Below are 17,151 nucleotides of genomic sequence, written 5' to 3'. Positions count from 1 at the left end.
ACTTTCACTGTTTCTTTGATCACATTCATGAAAGTGTTCGATTTTGCTGTATTTGGCTGAGCGGTTGGTAGGGTGGCTCGCCAACGTACTAGATTTCTCTAACACATAAAATAAGTAAGCTTGACCAGAGTTCAGAGAATTTATTGAAGGTACTAGTGTAGCACAGTTCTTCAGCAGCGATGTTAGCGTGTCGGCCTTCAAAGAGTCTTAACCCAAAGCTCTGTCTGTGTGACAGAACATTATACATGAAGACAAAAGGGACATACTAAGGAAAACTGTCAGGACCTCCCACAGGAGAGTGATCTACACTGAGCAATGTTGTTCTTCGTCATTCACACCCATCAGTTTCTATTGGCCATACGTCTGTACGAACCATTGGTTCACACTTTCACAGACACAGAGTTGATTGCATCTGAGGCATAGTCACAATGTAAATGCATCTGACTAAAGATGACTGAAAATACACAATCTTTCAATAGTCATACAATATTTCACTAATCAGAAAAGACACAAAGCAGTTATTCAGTTTATTAGCCATCGATGAGCACACAACACTAAAACACACATTATTGAGCTGAAGCAGGTTATTGCACTTAAATAAGAGCGTTTGAGGACGTTCACCATTACAGCACATGAGGAGATCTGTGTGTCGTTCAGGCTGGTGTTTGTGGACGTCTGTTTTCTACCACACACACACATTCATAACGTTCATCTGCTTCCTGTGAGAGTGAAGGAAGGAAATTCAGTTAGTATAGTGTGAAACTCCTGCCAGATGTGTGTCAGTAAGTTTGTGTTACCCGTTTAGTGTGCGTCAGTCGGGTTGGATCCGCAGACCAGCTCTCCTTCAGCAACGTACCACACCTCGTTATGCCTGTTCAGCAGCTTCAGAGGACTGACACACACGCACACACACACACACACACACACACACACACACACATCTTAATAAATAAGAAACGTTTGCATCGATTAGGTTATTTTCCTGTTTATTACTGTGAAGCTTCTTAGAAACAATCTATATTGTATAAAGTGCTGTAGAAATAAAGCTGAAAATGACGTGAAAAATTCTTTCAGAAATATAAGCAAACCCCTGTATTTCTTTGGAATAATAGTACAGAACAAAACCAGGAACAAATAATGTGTGTGTGTGAGTGTTGTGTGTTTGTTAGTGTGTGTGAGTGTGTAGACCTGTCGTAGCCCACGGCATAGTGGTGTGTGTGGTTGAAGTGCGCGTGGGCTCTGGTCAGCAGGTGTGTGTGTGTGTGTGTGTCGAGACCAGTCGTAGCCCACGGCGAAGTGGTGTGTGTTGTTGAAGTGCGCATGGGCTCTGGTCAGCAGGTGTGTGTGTGTGTGTGTGTCTAGACCTGTCGTGGGCCCACGACGTAGTGGTGTGTGTGGTTGAAGTGCGCGTGGGCTCTGGTCAGCAGGTGTGTGTATGTGTGTGTGTGTGTGTCGAGACCTGTCGTAGCCCACGGCGAAGTGGTGTGTGTTGTTGAAGTGCGCGTGGGCTCTGGTCAGCAGGTGTGTGTGTGTATGTGTGTGTGTGTGTGTCGAGACCTGTCGTAGCCCACGGCGAAGTGGTGTGTGTTGTTGAAGTGCGCCTGGGCTCTGGTCAGCGCTCGGCACAGCAGGTGTGTGTGTGTGTGTGTGTGTCGAAACCTGTCATAGCCCACGGCGTAGTGGTGTGTGTTGTTGAAGTGCGCCTGGGCTCTGGTCAGCGCTCGGCACAGCAGGTGTGTGTGTGTGTGTGTCGAAACCTGTCATAGCCCACGGCGTAGTGGTGTGTGTTGTTGAAGTGCGCGTGGGCTCTGGTCAGCGCTCGGCTCAGCAGGTGTGTGTGGAGTCGAGACGTGATCGACAGCATCCAGCCGCCGTAACTCCTCACGTACACGTCCATGTCGGGCATCTCCGTGAAATACAGCTGAAAAATAACCACACACACTGACATCACATGACATGACATGTTTTTTTATTGGAAACTTTAGGATTAAAAATAATGTAAATAAAGCAAAATTAACTCTTACAGGTTTTGCTCAATTTCTGTTACTAATCAATGTGACTCTCATATTGAAGCAAGAAGGTTGACCACCTACATGATGCAGAATAATTGCATCAAAACTTCCTCCAAGGCTTTTCAGGCTGTCAGGAACACACATCAATGATCAGCCAGTTGATCCGAGAGGCCGAACAGAAGAAAGGCGATCTAACAGTCGTCTGGTTAGATCTAGGGAATGCCTATGGATCTATCCCACACAATCTCATCCAGCTCGGACTCTAACCTTACCACATCCCAGTTGCTATTCAACAAATGATCACCAGCTATCTAGGAGGGATCAAACGGAGGTTTACATCCGTCCAGTGGACAGCCAGTTGGCAGGATCCCCAAAAGGGAATCCCAATGGGATGCACCATCTCCCTAATCCTCTTTATCATGGGCATGAACCTTCTCATAACAGCAGTGGAAAGCATAGCCCTGGAGTCAGGCATTTTTCAGCCAGTGCTGCGGGGTTTCATAGAAGACCTGACCATAACAACTGGTGATACATGTCCAAGCGAGATGGGCATTGGCAGCCACTTGGGCAAGGTTGTCATTTAAGGGCAGGAAGTACAGAAGGCTGGTGATCAGGAAGGGCAGAGTCAAGTTTGGTCTCCAAGTTCAAGGTAAGGTCATTCCACCCCTTGAGGACAGCCCTATAAAGTGCTTGGGAAAGTGGTTCAGTGCATCACTGAAAGATGGTGCCAATGTTGCAAACCGAAGACTGGATGAAGAACATTGACAAGTCTGGACTCCCTGGAAAATTCAAAACCTTGGTTTATCAACCTTATTTGGCTCCTCTCAGACTATGAGTTCCCCTTAACAGTCGTATGAGGCATTGAGAGGAAAACCAACAAGTACCTGCAGAGATGGTTGGGGATTCCTCCAAGGTTGTCTTCGATGGGCCTCTACACCCGTTCAGCACAACTGCAGCTCCCTCTGTCATCTGTCGTGGGGGAGTTCTAGATGGCAAAGTCTGAGATATTCCAAAGACGTCCAGATGAAGCAAGCAGGCATCATAACAAGATCAGGCCAAAAGTGGGAAGTTAACGCTGCCATTGAACAGGCCGAAAGCTCGCTGGATTTGTGTGACATCATTGGCAACCCCTGCATAGGACGTCAAGGCCTGGGGTCGACACATTCCCAACAGTTTGGGAACGCAAGAACAAGATCAAGCGAGGCATGGTCCAGTCAGAAATCCGAGCTCAAGAGGATCAGAGGGGTTTGTCCAGAGCAGTGGAACAAGCATCCCAGGGAGCGTGGACAGGGATGACCCGTGCTGCAAGCTCTGTGGTCAAAAGGGGACACTGGCTCACATATTGTCAGGGTTCAAAACATCTTTAACCCAAGGCCACTATAGGTGGTGCCTTGACAAGGTGCTCCTGTCCCTCGCCGACACACTAGAGCGAGAGAGGTGGAAGAAGAGACCAGGTGGCACAGACGAGAGGAAAACTATCACCTTCATCAAGGAGGGAGCCAGTGCCGGTTGCATGAAGCATCTTAAGTTTTTATCTTAAGTATGAGACTTAAAGGGATACTCCACCGTTTTTTCATATTAAACTATGTTATTCCCTTAACTAAGACGAGTTGATACATACCTCTCTCGTCTCACTGCGTGCACTAAATCGCTCTGTCTTGCGGCGAAAGCAGCATTTGAGATGACTACAGCTGACGACGGAGATGACTACAGCTGACGACGAGATGACTACAGCTGACGACGGAGATGACTACAGCTGACGACGAGATGACTACAGCTGACGACGGAGATGACTACAGCTGACGACGAGATGACTACAGCTGACGACGGAGATGACTACAGCTGACGACGGAGATGACTACAGCTGACGACGAGATGACTACAGCTGACGACGGAGATGACTACAGCTGACGACGGAGATGACTACAGCTGACGACGAGATGACTACAGCTGACGACGGAGATGACTACAGCTGACGACGAGATGACTACAGCTGACGACGGAGATGACTACAGCTGACGACGGAGATGACTACAGCTGACGACGAGATGACTACAGCTGACGACGGAGATGACTACAGCTGACGACGAGATGACTACAGCTGACGACGGAGATGACTACAGCTGACGACGGAGATGACTACAGCTGACGACGAGATGACTACAGCTGACGACGGAGATGACTACAGCTGACGACGAGATGACTACAGCTGACGACGAGATGACTACAGCTGACGACGGAGATGACTACAGCTAACGACGAGATGACTACAGCTGACGACGAGATGACTACAGCTGACGACGGAGATGACTACAGCTGACGACGAGATGACTACAGCTGACGACGGAGATGACTACAGCTGACGACGGAGATGACTACAGCTGACGACGTTTTTTCATATTAAACTATGTTATTCCCTTAACTAAGACGAGTTGATACATACCTCTCTCGTCTCACTGCGTGCACTAAATCGCTCTGTCTTGCGGCGAAAGCAGCATTTGAGATGACTACAGCTGACGACGGAGATGACTACAGCTAACGACGAGATGACTACAGCTGACGACGGAGATGACTACAGCTGACGACGAGATGACTACAGCTGACGACGGAGATGACTACAGCTGACGACGAGATGACTACAGCTGACGACGGAGATGACTACAGCTGACGACGGAGATGACTACAGCTGACGACGAGATGACTACAGCTGACGACGGAGATGACTACAGCTGACGACGGAGATGACTACAGCTGACGACGAGATGACTACAGCTGACGACGGAGATGACTACAGCTGACGACGAGATGACTACAGCTGACGACGGAGATGACTACAGCTGACGACGGAGATGACTACAGCTGACGACGAGATGACTACAGCTGACGACGGAGATGACTACAGCTGACGACGAGATGACTACAGCTGACGACGGAGATGACTACAGCTGACGACGGAGATGACTACAGCTGACGACGAGATGACTACAGCTGACGACGGAGATGACTACAGCTGACGACGAGATGACTACAGCTGACGACGGAGATGACTACAGCTGACGACGAGATGACTACAGCTGACGACGGAGATGACTACAGCTGACGACGGAGATGACTACAGCTGACGACGAGATGACTACAGCTGACGACGGAGAGGACTACAGCTGACGACGAGATGACTACAGCTGACGACGGAGATGACTACAGCTGACGACGGAGATGACTACAGCTGACGACGAGATGACTACAGCTGACGACGGAGATGACTACAGCTGACGACGGAGATGACTACAGCTGACGACGGAGATGACTACAGCTGACGACGAGATGACTACAGCTGACGACGGAGATGACTACAGCTGACGACGAGATGACTACAGCTGACGACGGAGATGACTACAGCTGACGACGGAGATGACTACAGCTGACGACGAGATGACTACAGCTGACGACGGAGATGACTACAGCTGACGACGAGATGACTACAGCTGACGACGGAGATGACTACAGCTGACGACGGAGATGACTACAGCTGACGACGAGATGACTACAGCTGACGACGGAGATGACTACAGCTGACGACGAGATGACTACAGCTGACGACGAGATGACTACAGCTGACGACGGAGATGACTACAGCTGACGACGAGATGACTACAGCTGACGACGAGATGACTACAGCTGACGACGGAGATGACTACAGCTGACGACGAGATGACTACAGCTGACGACGGAGATGACTACAGCTGACGACGGAGATGACTACAGCTGACGACGAGATGACTACAGCTGACGACGGAGAGGACTACAGCTGACGACGAGATGACTACAGCTGACGACGGAGATGACTACAGCTGACGACGGAGATGACTACAGCTGACGACGAGATGACTACAGCTGACGACGAGATGACTACAGCTGACGACGGAGATGACTACAGCTGACGACGGAGATGACTACAGCTGACGACGAGATGACTACAGCTGACGACGAGATGACTACAGCTGACGACGGAGATGACTACAGCTGACGACGGAGATGACTACAGCTGACGACGGAGATGACTACAGCTGACGACGAGATGACTACAGCTGACGACGGAGATGACTACAGCTGACGACGGAGATGACTACAGCTGACGACGGAGATGACTACAGCTAACGACGAGATGACTACAGCTGACGACGAGATGACTACAGCTGACGACGGAGATGACTACAGCTGACGACGAGATGACTACAGCTGACGACGAGATGACTACAGCTGACGACGAGATGACTACAGCTGACGACGAGATGACTACAGCTGACGACGGAGATGACTACAGCTAACGACGAGATGACTACAGCTAACGACGAGATGACTACAGCTGACGACGGCATCTTGGAAGTTTGTGATAAACATTGGCGCATCTCCTGTGACGTAGGCGCTAGCAATGACGTATAATGACGTGTAACGGTGCAGTAGTGGTGTCCCATTTCTTAGGGGAATATTTTCACCCCTACACCTTGCCACTCTGTTTCAAGGGGCAAGGGTAAGGGTTAGGGGTAGGCGAAGGGGTATAAAACAGGGGTATAAAATAGGGGTAGGCGAAGGGGTATAAAACAGAATTGGGATTGGGCCTTAAGGTACTTTATGCAACCGGGCACAGGCCCTTTGCAGTCATGGCAAAATCCAACCTCTGCAAGCCACAAGCTCTTGGGAAATGAGAGTCAACATCGGAAAGAGGCTGGAGTTTACATTTACATTTATTCATTTAGCTGACGCTTTTATCAAAAGCGACTTACTATTGCTATACATGTCAGAGGTTGCACGCCTCTGGAGCAACTATGGGTTAAGTGTCTTGCTCAGGGACACATTGGTGTCTCACAGTGGATTCGAACCCGGGTCTCTCACACCAAAGGCATGTGTCTTATCCACTGCGCCATCACCACCCCCTATAGCTGTGTGCACCGAGTTGGTCCACACAGCTCTTCGCCCAGACATCATCCTGTGGTCCGCCAAAGACCGTAAAATCATCCTAATCAAGATGACCGTGTCCATGGGAGGAGGGCTGTGAGGAAGGCCTTGAAATATCAGCCTTTAATCCAAGAGTGCAAAGACAAGGGATGGAAGGCATGGCTGTTCCCTGTGGAAATAGGTTGCAGAGGCTTTCCTGCCAAATCAGCATGGCGGCTGCTGTCAGCTTTAGGCATGGACGAGAAGAGCAAGAAGCTACTCGGTGGATGGGAGAAGAGGCTGAACGAGCTTCATGCTGGATATGGAGTAAGAGAGAACACAGATAGTTTGTTTCTGTGTTGTTTCTATATTAAAATGTCGATACAATGTAACATATTTGGTTTGGCTCTTGTTTTAAATTATTTTGTTCTGTTATTATGCTTCTTGTTGTCATCTGTTGATGTTGTACAAACAGAATGTGAGCATTCCTCAACTCTCGGCAATCAGTAAAAAACGCTGAAATACACGCTCAGCGCCTCGTTACGCTCCTGGCGTTGTAAAAACGCAGTACTCCGATTGAAAACTACTGGAAAAATACACCAGCCGCGTGAAAAAACGCTTTGTTGGCCTAAGAGTCGAAACACTCAAGGAAGGTTGGGGACACCTGACGACATCTGTTTCTGGCTAAAAGCTATGCTTCACAGTCCTGTAGCTCGTCCTGGATCGATGTTTCATTCAGTAACATTAGGCAGTTTTGATTTATATGCCGTTTAATGTTGATGATCATGTTATTTTGCATCTGCTTACATATGATGTTGCTTGTTTCTGCTTCTTCTTCACATGTGATCAGGAGATTCAGTACTAAAATGAGTTTTAATGCTTTCAACCTGATGCAGTTCTAAATACCACCAATGCAACTAGAAAACAGCAGCATTTAACTAAATGTATTATTGTAATAAATACTGCAGTGTTACTTTCCATGTCGCTACCATAGACTGTAAAAAAATGGGTGGAGCTTCTGGACGTCACCTTCTCATTGGTGGGAGTGGGCGGACGCTCCTGATAGGCTGACGGCAACAGGAAGCTGAGCGTGTAGATCGCCGGTTCCCACATCTTCACTTCCTCAGGAACTTCAACAAGCACCGGAGCCGTCATCTCAAACGTCACACCTACACACACACAAACACACACACACACAGAGCTGTGTCAGTCGCTTCGCCTGACAGCACGTTTATGATAAGAACGTGCTCACAGACCCTCTTTGTTGGCTCCAGAGATGTAATGATAGAGGCGTCTGAAGGCCATGGCGGCTCCAACGCCGAGGAAATACGCCTCCGCGTCCGTGGAGACCCAGCGCGAGGACGAGTAGCGGCGCACCTACACACACACACATACGCACTTGTCAGACTTCACATTCAACCACAGTCTCTTTAGCCTCCATCTTTCCCTCGCGGGTCAAATTGACCCAAAGCCCTAAAATTATACTTTTTTTATTTTATTTGTCCAGAAAGCTTATTTTATTTTGATACTATTTTTTGCAATTTTTTATTTTATTTACCTTTAAATTACTAGATTTGATCAATAAATAAAAAATAAATTTAGTCATGTAAGCACATTTCTCACATTCTTTCAACTTAAATTCAAAATTACTCAAAATTTCATGCATAACCCTTTAAATTCAGCTCAGAATATCTTACATTGGGTGTCTCTGCCGACCTCTTGTGGAAAATAATAATAATTTAACGTTATATTTCATGACTTATGGCTCTATATGGAGTAAATGAGCTGTTCCGCTGGCTCCTAAAGTCAGCTCTCTTCATTCATATACACATGTAGACATTATAAAATAATTTTTTGGTAAAGTTTTAGCATTTTTAGTTTGAATTTTGATGAACACTCAATTTAAAAAAAAATTCTAAAATATTTGGGGAAGGATGAGGCTTAAGACAAATCATTTCAATCGACGGCCATTTTGGAAACATGCAAGTGCAGCTCCTATCTCTTTGAATGTGGAAACGTAATTTTTTTTGCATTTCCTTCAGCCTAAGGCTTATACATTTCACTTTTGGTGTGAAAGGGCCTTAACATTTGCCACAAATATAACTTTTTTTTATTGTTATTAAAAAACAAACAAGCCCAAGCCCTTTTCTTAAAAAGTAACTAAGTAATGCAATTAGTTACTTTTTATGGGAGTAACGCAATATTGTAATGCATTACTTTTAAAAGTAACTTTCCTCAACACTGTTCATTCTCTAGTCTTTGATTTAACTCATCAATGCTCGTTTGACCTCGTACTCGTCCGTCCTGCAGACCAGCTCGAACTGAAGACACTCTCTAGACTCGCTGCAGAAACTGCTGGACGAGTTACTGGGACTGCGGGAGACACACACACACACACACACACACACACACACGGGTTACGGTCCTGCCGGCGTCCAGCGCAGGGGTAATATAGGGGTGTAACAATATATCGTGTCACAATATATCGCAATACAAAAATGCAGTGTGTCGTTCACCAAAATGAAAATTACTGTGTGAGAGTAAGTTTTAGTGTCAGTACTACTTTAAAGTACTATATATAATGTTGAATATAATGTATAATAATGCAATGGGAGAATGTTAGCCGTTCCTGATAATGCCAAATGTCTTATATTTAAAATAATGTTGGCCACTTTTTACTGGTAACATATCTAGTCAGTGAAAGAGTGCAAACATATTCGTCTAAAATAATCCTGTATTTTCATCTTCAGAATGATCTATATTGTTATTCTGGTGTCTCTATTGTCCTGTGCTTTGGGTTTCAGCACCAAGTCCAAGACTATTCATTTACACACACAATGTAAAACCAAATTTAGCATTTTAATATGCTTAACGTTTTACCATATGTATTGGAGTATGGCAATAATATCGTATGGTGAGTTCAGTATTGTATCGTGACATGAGGGTATCGTTACACCTCTTAGTTAATAATGATGAGGAATATCTGACCCGACGCTGCTGACGGCCAGCGACTCCAGCGACAGCAGCGATAGCAGCGTCAGAACGCACAGACTCCTATAAACACACACACAATACTCGGTCACTCGTCGATTTTGATGTATATTGATGTTGTAATACTATTACTATGACTTTATGATATTGTGAAGAATGACATTGGACCCCATTGACTTTCATTGCATGGTCAAAAAACACAAAAAATCTTCTTTTGTGTTTCATAGATTATATATACCGTATATATATAAATATATATATATATATATATATATATATATATATATATATATATAAAGTTTGGAAACATTACTATTTTTAATGTTTTTGAAAGAAGTTTCTTCTGCTCATCAAGCCTGCATTTATTTGATAAAAAATACAGAAAAAATGATATTGTGATATATTATTACAATTTAAAATAATAGTTTTCTATTTGAATATACTTTAAAAAAATAATTTATTTCTGTGATGCAAAGCTGAATTTTCAGGATCATTACTCCAGTCTTCAGTGTCACATGTGACATCCGGTCTATCACATGATCCTTTAGAAATCATTCTAATATTCTGATTTATTATGAGTGCTGGAAACAGTTCTGCTGCCTGATATATTTGATGAATAAAAGGTTAAAAAGAACTGCATTTATTCAAAATAAAAAAAAAATATTTTCTAATAATATACATCTTCTTTACTATCACTTTTTATCAATTTAACACATGCTTGCTGAATAAAAGTATTGATTTATTTCAAAAAAAGAAAGAAAAAAATTACTGACCAGTAGTGTATATTGCTGTTACAAAAGATTTGTATTTTTAAAAAATTTGATTCTTTTTTTTTTTTTTTTTTACTTTTTATTCATCAAAGTATCCTAAAAAGTATCACAAGTTATGAAAAAATATTAAGCAGCAGAACTGTTTCCAACTTTGATAATGAATCATCATATTAGAATGATTTCTAAAGGATCATGTGACAGACTGGAGTAATGATCCTGAAAATTCAACTTTGATCACAGAAATAAATTATAATTTAAAGTATAATAAAATGAAAACCAATTATTTTAAATTGTAATAATATATCACAATATTACATTTTTTTCTGTATTTTTGATCAAATAAATGCAGGCTTGATGAGCAGAAGAAACGTCTTTCAAAAACATTAAAAATAGTAATGTTCCCAAACTTTTGACCTGTACTGTATATATATATATATATATATATATATATATATATACACATATATATATATATATATATATATATATATATATATGTATACATATATGTATACATATATATATATATATATATATATATATATATATATATATATATATATATATATATATATATATATATATATACATATATACACACGAAAATACAAATATTTTAAACATTAAAATAAATACTAACATACACATAAAATATTACTTAAAACTATTTGGAAATGTGTCTCCAATCTGAATATTAGTGAATGTTTTCATCCCTCTGACATCATAGAAGTCTTTTCAAAAGTTTCTTATCTCTAGCAGTATTTCATATTATTTAATGCTCAATTGTCTCGTCAAGTTCAATATTTCATCAATAATTTGCCAAATTCTTGTGAATGCAACAGAAACAAATGTGTGTTTTGCCATCAAAATCACAGGTAAGATATATTTCTAATAATGTGAGATTACAAAAATAACTTAATAAATGGACTGATTTCACCAGAATGTGCATCTTTGAAATACTGTAACAATCACCGTATCAATGAGCTGTAACTATTCATATCAACAACCATTTCTGAAAAAAAAAAAAAAAAAAAAAAAAAAACTCATGCTTCGGTAAGATGTAATTATGACATAAAAAGTCATATTTATCAGATGAAAAGTCAAAATTATGACTAAAAAAAGGAAATTATGACATAATACATTATGACACAAAGTCATAATTATAAGATATAATGTCAATTATGATTTAAAAAAAAAAATCCAAATATCCAAAAGCCATTTTTATTTATTTTGAGCTGGAATGGGCTTCCATACAATTATGACTAAAACACTAAAATGAATAAACACAAACATTTATTCATTATTAATAATTAAACTAATTGGAAATAAAAATTGATTTACTGAATTATGAGAGAGAGAGAAAATGCTGTATCATGAATAGAGTCCCTGAAAGAAGCCAAGAATAGAAACTTTTAGCAGTGGTCCTGGTTTATACACTTACACACACACACACACACACACACACTCTCTCTCTCTCTCAAACACACACACACACACACACACACACACCGCACTGCGGAGAAACTTAATCCCGAAACACCCTCATCGATCACCAACATCACTGTCATAAAACATTTATTTGAACTGGTCTATTTCTAAATGCAAATATGAATATTACAAGAAATATTAATATTCATCTGAAACATTACCAAGTCCAGATAACTCGGTCCATCATAGATGCATCAGATGCAGTAAAAACTTTTAAGATTTCAGGCATTCATCAAAACTGCCCATGCAAACTCAGTGAATTACAGCAATCCTCACATCTTTAACATTCACGTATTTATGTTTCCAAAACCAAATGCACATATTATTTAATACTTACATTTTGGTTTATTTGAAACCGTGAGATGAAACTGGGCGGATGACATCAGCACCAGAGCGCATGCACGATCCTCTGCGCGTGCGGGTGTGCTCGAGCACGAGACGAGAGAGGCGCGCGCTGCTGAAGCGCGAAATCAACTCTTTCGTCACATATTCACAACACAAGCCAAAGAAACAAGTCGACATTTAAGTTATTTGATTTATTTTAAACTCGAACACAATTCACATGATAAACCAGCAATTTAAATCAAGCAGGAAAAGTTTATTTCTCAGACAGTTTGTGGAAATATTAGCCAGACTAAAATCACTGAAGAAGGGAGTAAAAACTGGAGTGAAGTTCTCACGTCTAAAACCGTGTCTATACTGCGATTGAACTACAACGTTATATTATGATAAGTGAAGTTTCGCGCTCTTTCAGTGTAGACCGTTGGTTTTAGCGGCAACGCTGCAGTTCGCGCATGCGCAGTATGTCCGCGGTGTAACGTGGTAAGTCCTTCATTTATAACAGGATTCATTTCAATCATAGAGCAGATGGAGTTACCAGAAAAATATTAAGAAATATATCACAACCTACTCCAAAGAAGCAAAAGAGAAATCGTTATTGGTGTGAATCGTTATCACATGTCTGATAAAATTCTCAGGAACTTCATTCAAGACAGAATATAAATGTTAACAGTCCTGGACTCTGGTGAAACACACATTAAAGATATTTATATAACGGCCGAAAATCCACCTATTCCATCTGTCTGAGGAAAAACTGATGGTGTCTGGGTAACCAACCTGTTTTATGAACAACAACAACAACAACAAAAATCTCCAGCCGTCTAATAAAAAGAAACAACAACAAAAGAAAAAACATGATATACAAACAGTAGCATCAATTCAGAAAAAAAAACAGCATCAAACAGCTTCGGTTAAATAATAATAATAGGAAATTAAAGAAGGCTAAAATCAAATTAATTGAGCACATCCAGTATAATGATTGTAAATCTTTGGAATGAAAGAAAAAAATTAGCAAACAAATTAACGGACAGAGCAGTGACCATATCATTACTGTAAACCAAAGCGAAAGATTCAGTCTGTCACCACTGTCCCAGAGTCCGTATGGGAAAATCAGCTCGTTCTCTCACGGAAATCTGACGGAAGTCGTGTCAGGTGCGCTTTATTCTCTCACGGTTTTCCCATCCCGTCTTTATTTCACTTGCATAGCGAGTCTGTGGTTTCCCTGGAGGGGGAGGAGCTTAAAGTCCAGACTCCACCCTCTTCGATATGAAACTCACAACGCAACCTCTCTCTGTCTCTCTCGGCCGTTAGACGTTTTCTTCACCTTGTGGATGCCTTCCAACACTCCCGATTCTGTTATACTGTGTGCGGAGAGAAGAGACATCACACACTGAACTTATGACACACAGAGAGAGAGAAAGGGAGAGAGAGAGAGAGAGACCTACACTTCATCCATCTCCAGGTCCTCCTCGTCCTGAGGCAACTGTAGATACGGGTTATTTGATGCTGGACGGAACTTGAATCCCGTCAAGACGAAGAAGATCAGAGTAGAAACCTCCACTAAAAACTGCAAACACAAGACGAAATGGCACCAGGTTTTAAGGAGGGCTCAATATATTCATTTACACAGATTCTTTTCTGGTGCTCTTCGGTAAAAAAAAAAAAAAAAAAAAAAGTTTACATTCGTTTTTATTAGGGCTGTTAATCGATTAAATTTTTTAATCGCGATTAATCGCATGATTGTCATGAGTTAACTCGCGATTAATCGCATTTAATCGCACATTTTTTATTTGTTCTAAATATACCTTAAATTAATACTGTTCAAGTTTGTAATACTCTAATCAACGTGGGCATGGATAATTATAGATGCTTTATGCAAATGTATGTTTATTATTGAAACCATAGTCAATATAGCATGAAGACCAGACATGTTTCAAAGGTCAAATGGTCCTGAAATGAGCGCATTGGAAATGAATGAGACGAATGTCCTCTAGTGGAAGCGTTTGGTACTGCGGCCGAACAACATCTCACTGAAAGATCATTTATTGAGATATCAACCTCAACTTTTTAAACTTGTTTAGAATTATGGCTTTGATTTTCTTGCCGTTTTAGAGTAAAACATGTTTTTGAAAATATACATTTCATATAAAAATTGAAAATAGTATTTTTGCGTAAATTTCTGCAACTTTTTTCACTTCGGCAATAATCTGCCGAGTGACGAAAGCATTCAAGATTTACCACAGTTTAAATAGGAAATGTAATTTTCAGGTCTATGCTCCAAAAATGAATAAATGGATTATAAATAGTGTAAATATAATTTAGTGCCATAAAATCCCCTAAAAATACAAAGTATTAAATAAAATACATTATCGAACTAAAATATAGTACATTAATTAAATTGGTCATTTCTGACCAACACGCCGAGCACGCAGTAAAAGTATAAATGGAAGCTTGTTTCCGCCACAGGATTAAAGAAACACTCGCAACTTTCATTAGCATGAACTCAGAGTGTGAGGCATGATCCTGGAACGCTGTGGGCGGAGCTTAACTCTGGAGTATTCCCGAGTATTACCTCTTGACTCCACTGCCACTGGAACGGCACCGTGGCCTTCAGCAGGAGCGCGATGATCCGAGTGAAGTAGATGTAACACACGATCTGAGGACACACACACACACACACACACACACACACACACACGCTGTCACTCTGCTTCAGCTCAATGATGTGAGTACAGCTTGAGTACAGATCAGACGGCTCACCATCACATAATAATGTCTGAAGAGCTTCAGCTTCTCCAGGTTCATGGCAGCTACAAGAGAACACACACACACAAGCATTGTGTATTTACAAACAAACACACACATACATACACAAACAAGAATAACGATAACTTAAAAACAATACCGATTATAACTATAACAACAACAATAATTAACAATAACTATCTCGATAATTTTAAAGATAATTATACAGATAACTACAACTCACAATAATTCATAACTACCAATAGATAGAACTATAAATATACTTACATCTATACTGATAATTGTACCGATAACTAGAATGGTAATTAACAATAACTATACATATTATTATACTGACAATGATAATAAACAATACACTGATAACTGTACCGATAATTATATTAATATCTGTGCCAATAACTATAATGATACTTAACAATAAAGCACACACACACACACACACACCTTTCCCATCAGTGTTGGAAGCCTCCTGCAGATGCCGGATGGACCTGTTGGACACAGAATGATGAAACCCCATCAGATAACACAGAACAGCAGCAGATCATGAGTCTCACACACACACACACACACACACACACACACACACACACCAGACGACGGGGAACAGGACGGCTCCGCAGCAGATCAGATCAACCAGGAACAGGATCTCCCTCCACAGGGCGTATTCACTCGCTCCCTCCTCCGTCTCCTCGATGATGATGTACGACACGTTAGCCAGAACCTGCAGCAGAGCATCATCATCAGCGTCTGACAACAGATCAGAAACACACACACACACACACACACACACACACACACACACACACACACTCTCTCACTCTCACCTGCAGAGGAATGACGATCATGAAGATCTTCTTCTCTTTGTCGGACAGGATGTATTTGACGAAGGCGAAGCCGGTGCCGATGAGAGCCAGTGTGATGAACAGAAGAGCGCCCTTCAGCCTGACACACACCACATGACATTCAACATGCGTTCTGAGATCAGAAGGGAAGAGTGTGTGTGTGTGAGAGAGATACGCACAGGTGAGTGATGTAGTACATGACGGCCCAGCCTTCGATAGGATGACCCTCAGAGTTGATGAAGTGATAGTTGATCTGGAGGAAGACAAACGAGTGAGAAGAGCAGGAAATCAACACAAATAGATCACAGCAAACAGAGTTATTTATGCAAAACCACCGCCGTTGAAATGCGACTGCTTTATTTTTAAGTCTACTGGAAATACCTGGCCCAAACCGAAGTAGCGTTTTAATGTTTCAATTATTGAAATAATGAAATATTTAGTTAATAAACTTTTATGACAGAAATATCACCACATGTAGCCTAAATGATTGAATTCCTTCATCATCAACGCTTCAATAGCCTAACGCTGATGTCTAGAATAGCGGTGCGGGGGCAGTTCAGTGGCTTTATCGTGGGGGGGGGGGGTGCGGGGGCAGTTCAGTGGCTTTATCGTGTGTGTGTGAGGGGGGGGGGTGCAGGAGTGTTAATCGCCCCTGGAGAGAGTCGAGGCTGATGAACAGGCAAAGGCACAATTATTTTAAGGATAAATCTCTCGATGTGTCCAAATGTAGGCCCTATATCTTATTAAACTATAGCCTAAATATTGTAGTTTTATTTAATGTATTTAAAGGTTTTTCACACAAAATTTCAATTGAAGTGTTGAATCCAGTTGTTTCAACTGGTTTTGTAGAGGTTTAGGATGTTTGAGCAGTGTGTGTATGATTGTCAACAATCTGGCTTTATCTAATCACGAACTGTTGAGGAAGCGAACGGGAGTGAGCCGCAGACACAGAGCGCTTTACTTCACGATCACCCTCGTTTACTGGACGACGAACTCAACTCATTCTGA

At 41.8% G+C, this 17,151-nt stretch overlaps 2 protein-coding genes across 2 annotated transcripts in view; both read right to left on the bottom strand.

Annotated features, from left to right (window-relative positions):
* Nucleotides 1-579: 579 nt before the first annotated feature.
* Nucleotides 580-12,598, bottom strand: soul5l (heme-binding protein soul5, like). Its single transcript, XM_081361787.1, has 8 exons — nt 12,534-12,598; nt 9,936-10,001; nt 9,236-9,320; nt 8,204-8,324; nt 7,977-8,116; nt 1,758-1,921; nt 798-892; nt 580-719 (listed from the first exon to the last, which is right to left on the bottom strand). Coding segments are annotated over exons 1-7 (669 nt in total). The 5' UTR covers nt 12,536-12,598; the 3' UTR covers nt 580-719; nt 798-801.
* gpr108 (G protein-coupled receptor 108) overlaps nt 12,269-17,151 on the bottom strand; it is a 30,227-nt gene continuing 25,344 nt past the window's right edge. Inside the window, exons 11-18 of the mRNA XM_081361786.1 lie at nt 16,323-16,396; nt 16,126-16,243; nt 15,892-16,022; nt 15,746-15,789; nt 15,296-15,345; nt 15,108-15,191; nt 13,981-14,102; nt 12,269-13,896 (exon numbers count right to left, since the gene is read on the bottom strand). Coding sequence (XP_081217912.1) covers nt 13,809-13,896; nt 13,981-14,102; nt 15,108-15,191; nt 15,296-15,345; nt 15,746-15,789; nt 15,892-16,022; nt 16,126-16,243; nt 16,323-16,396 — 711 coding nt within the window. The 3' untranslated portion in view covers nt 12,269-13,808. The remainder of the gene's footprint in view (nt 13,897-13,980; nt 14,103-15,107; nt 15,192-15,295; nt 15,346-15,745; nt 15,790-15,891; nt 16,023-16,125; nt 16,244-16,322; nt 16,397-17,151) is intronic.

This window comes from Scardinius erythrophthalmus (assembly GCF_964197995.2).
Source record: "Scardinius erythrophthalmus genome assembly, chromosome: 3".
NCBI classification, from domain to species: Eukaryota; Metazoa; Chordata; class Actinopteri; order Cypriniformes; family Leuciscidae; genus Scardinius; species Scardinius erythrophthalmus.
The sequence above is the reverse complement of the archived record's forward strand: the minus strand, read 5'-3'. Positions and strand labels throughout refer to the sequence as shown.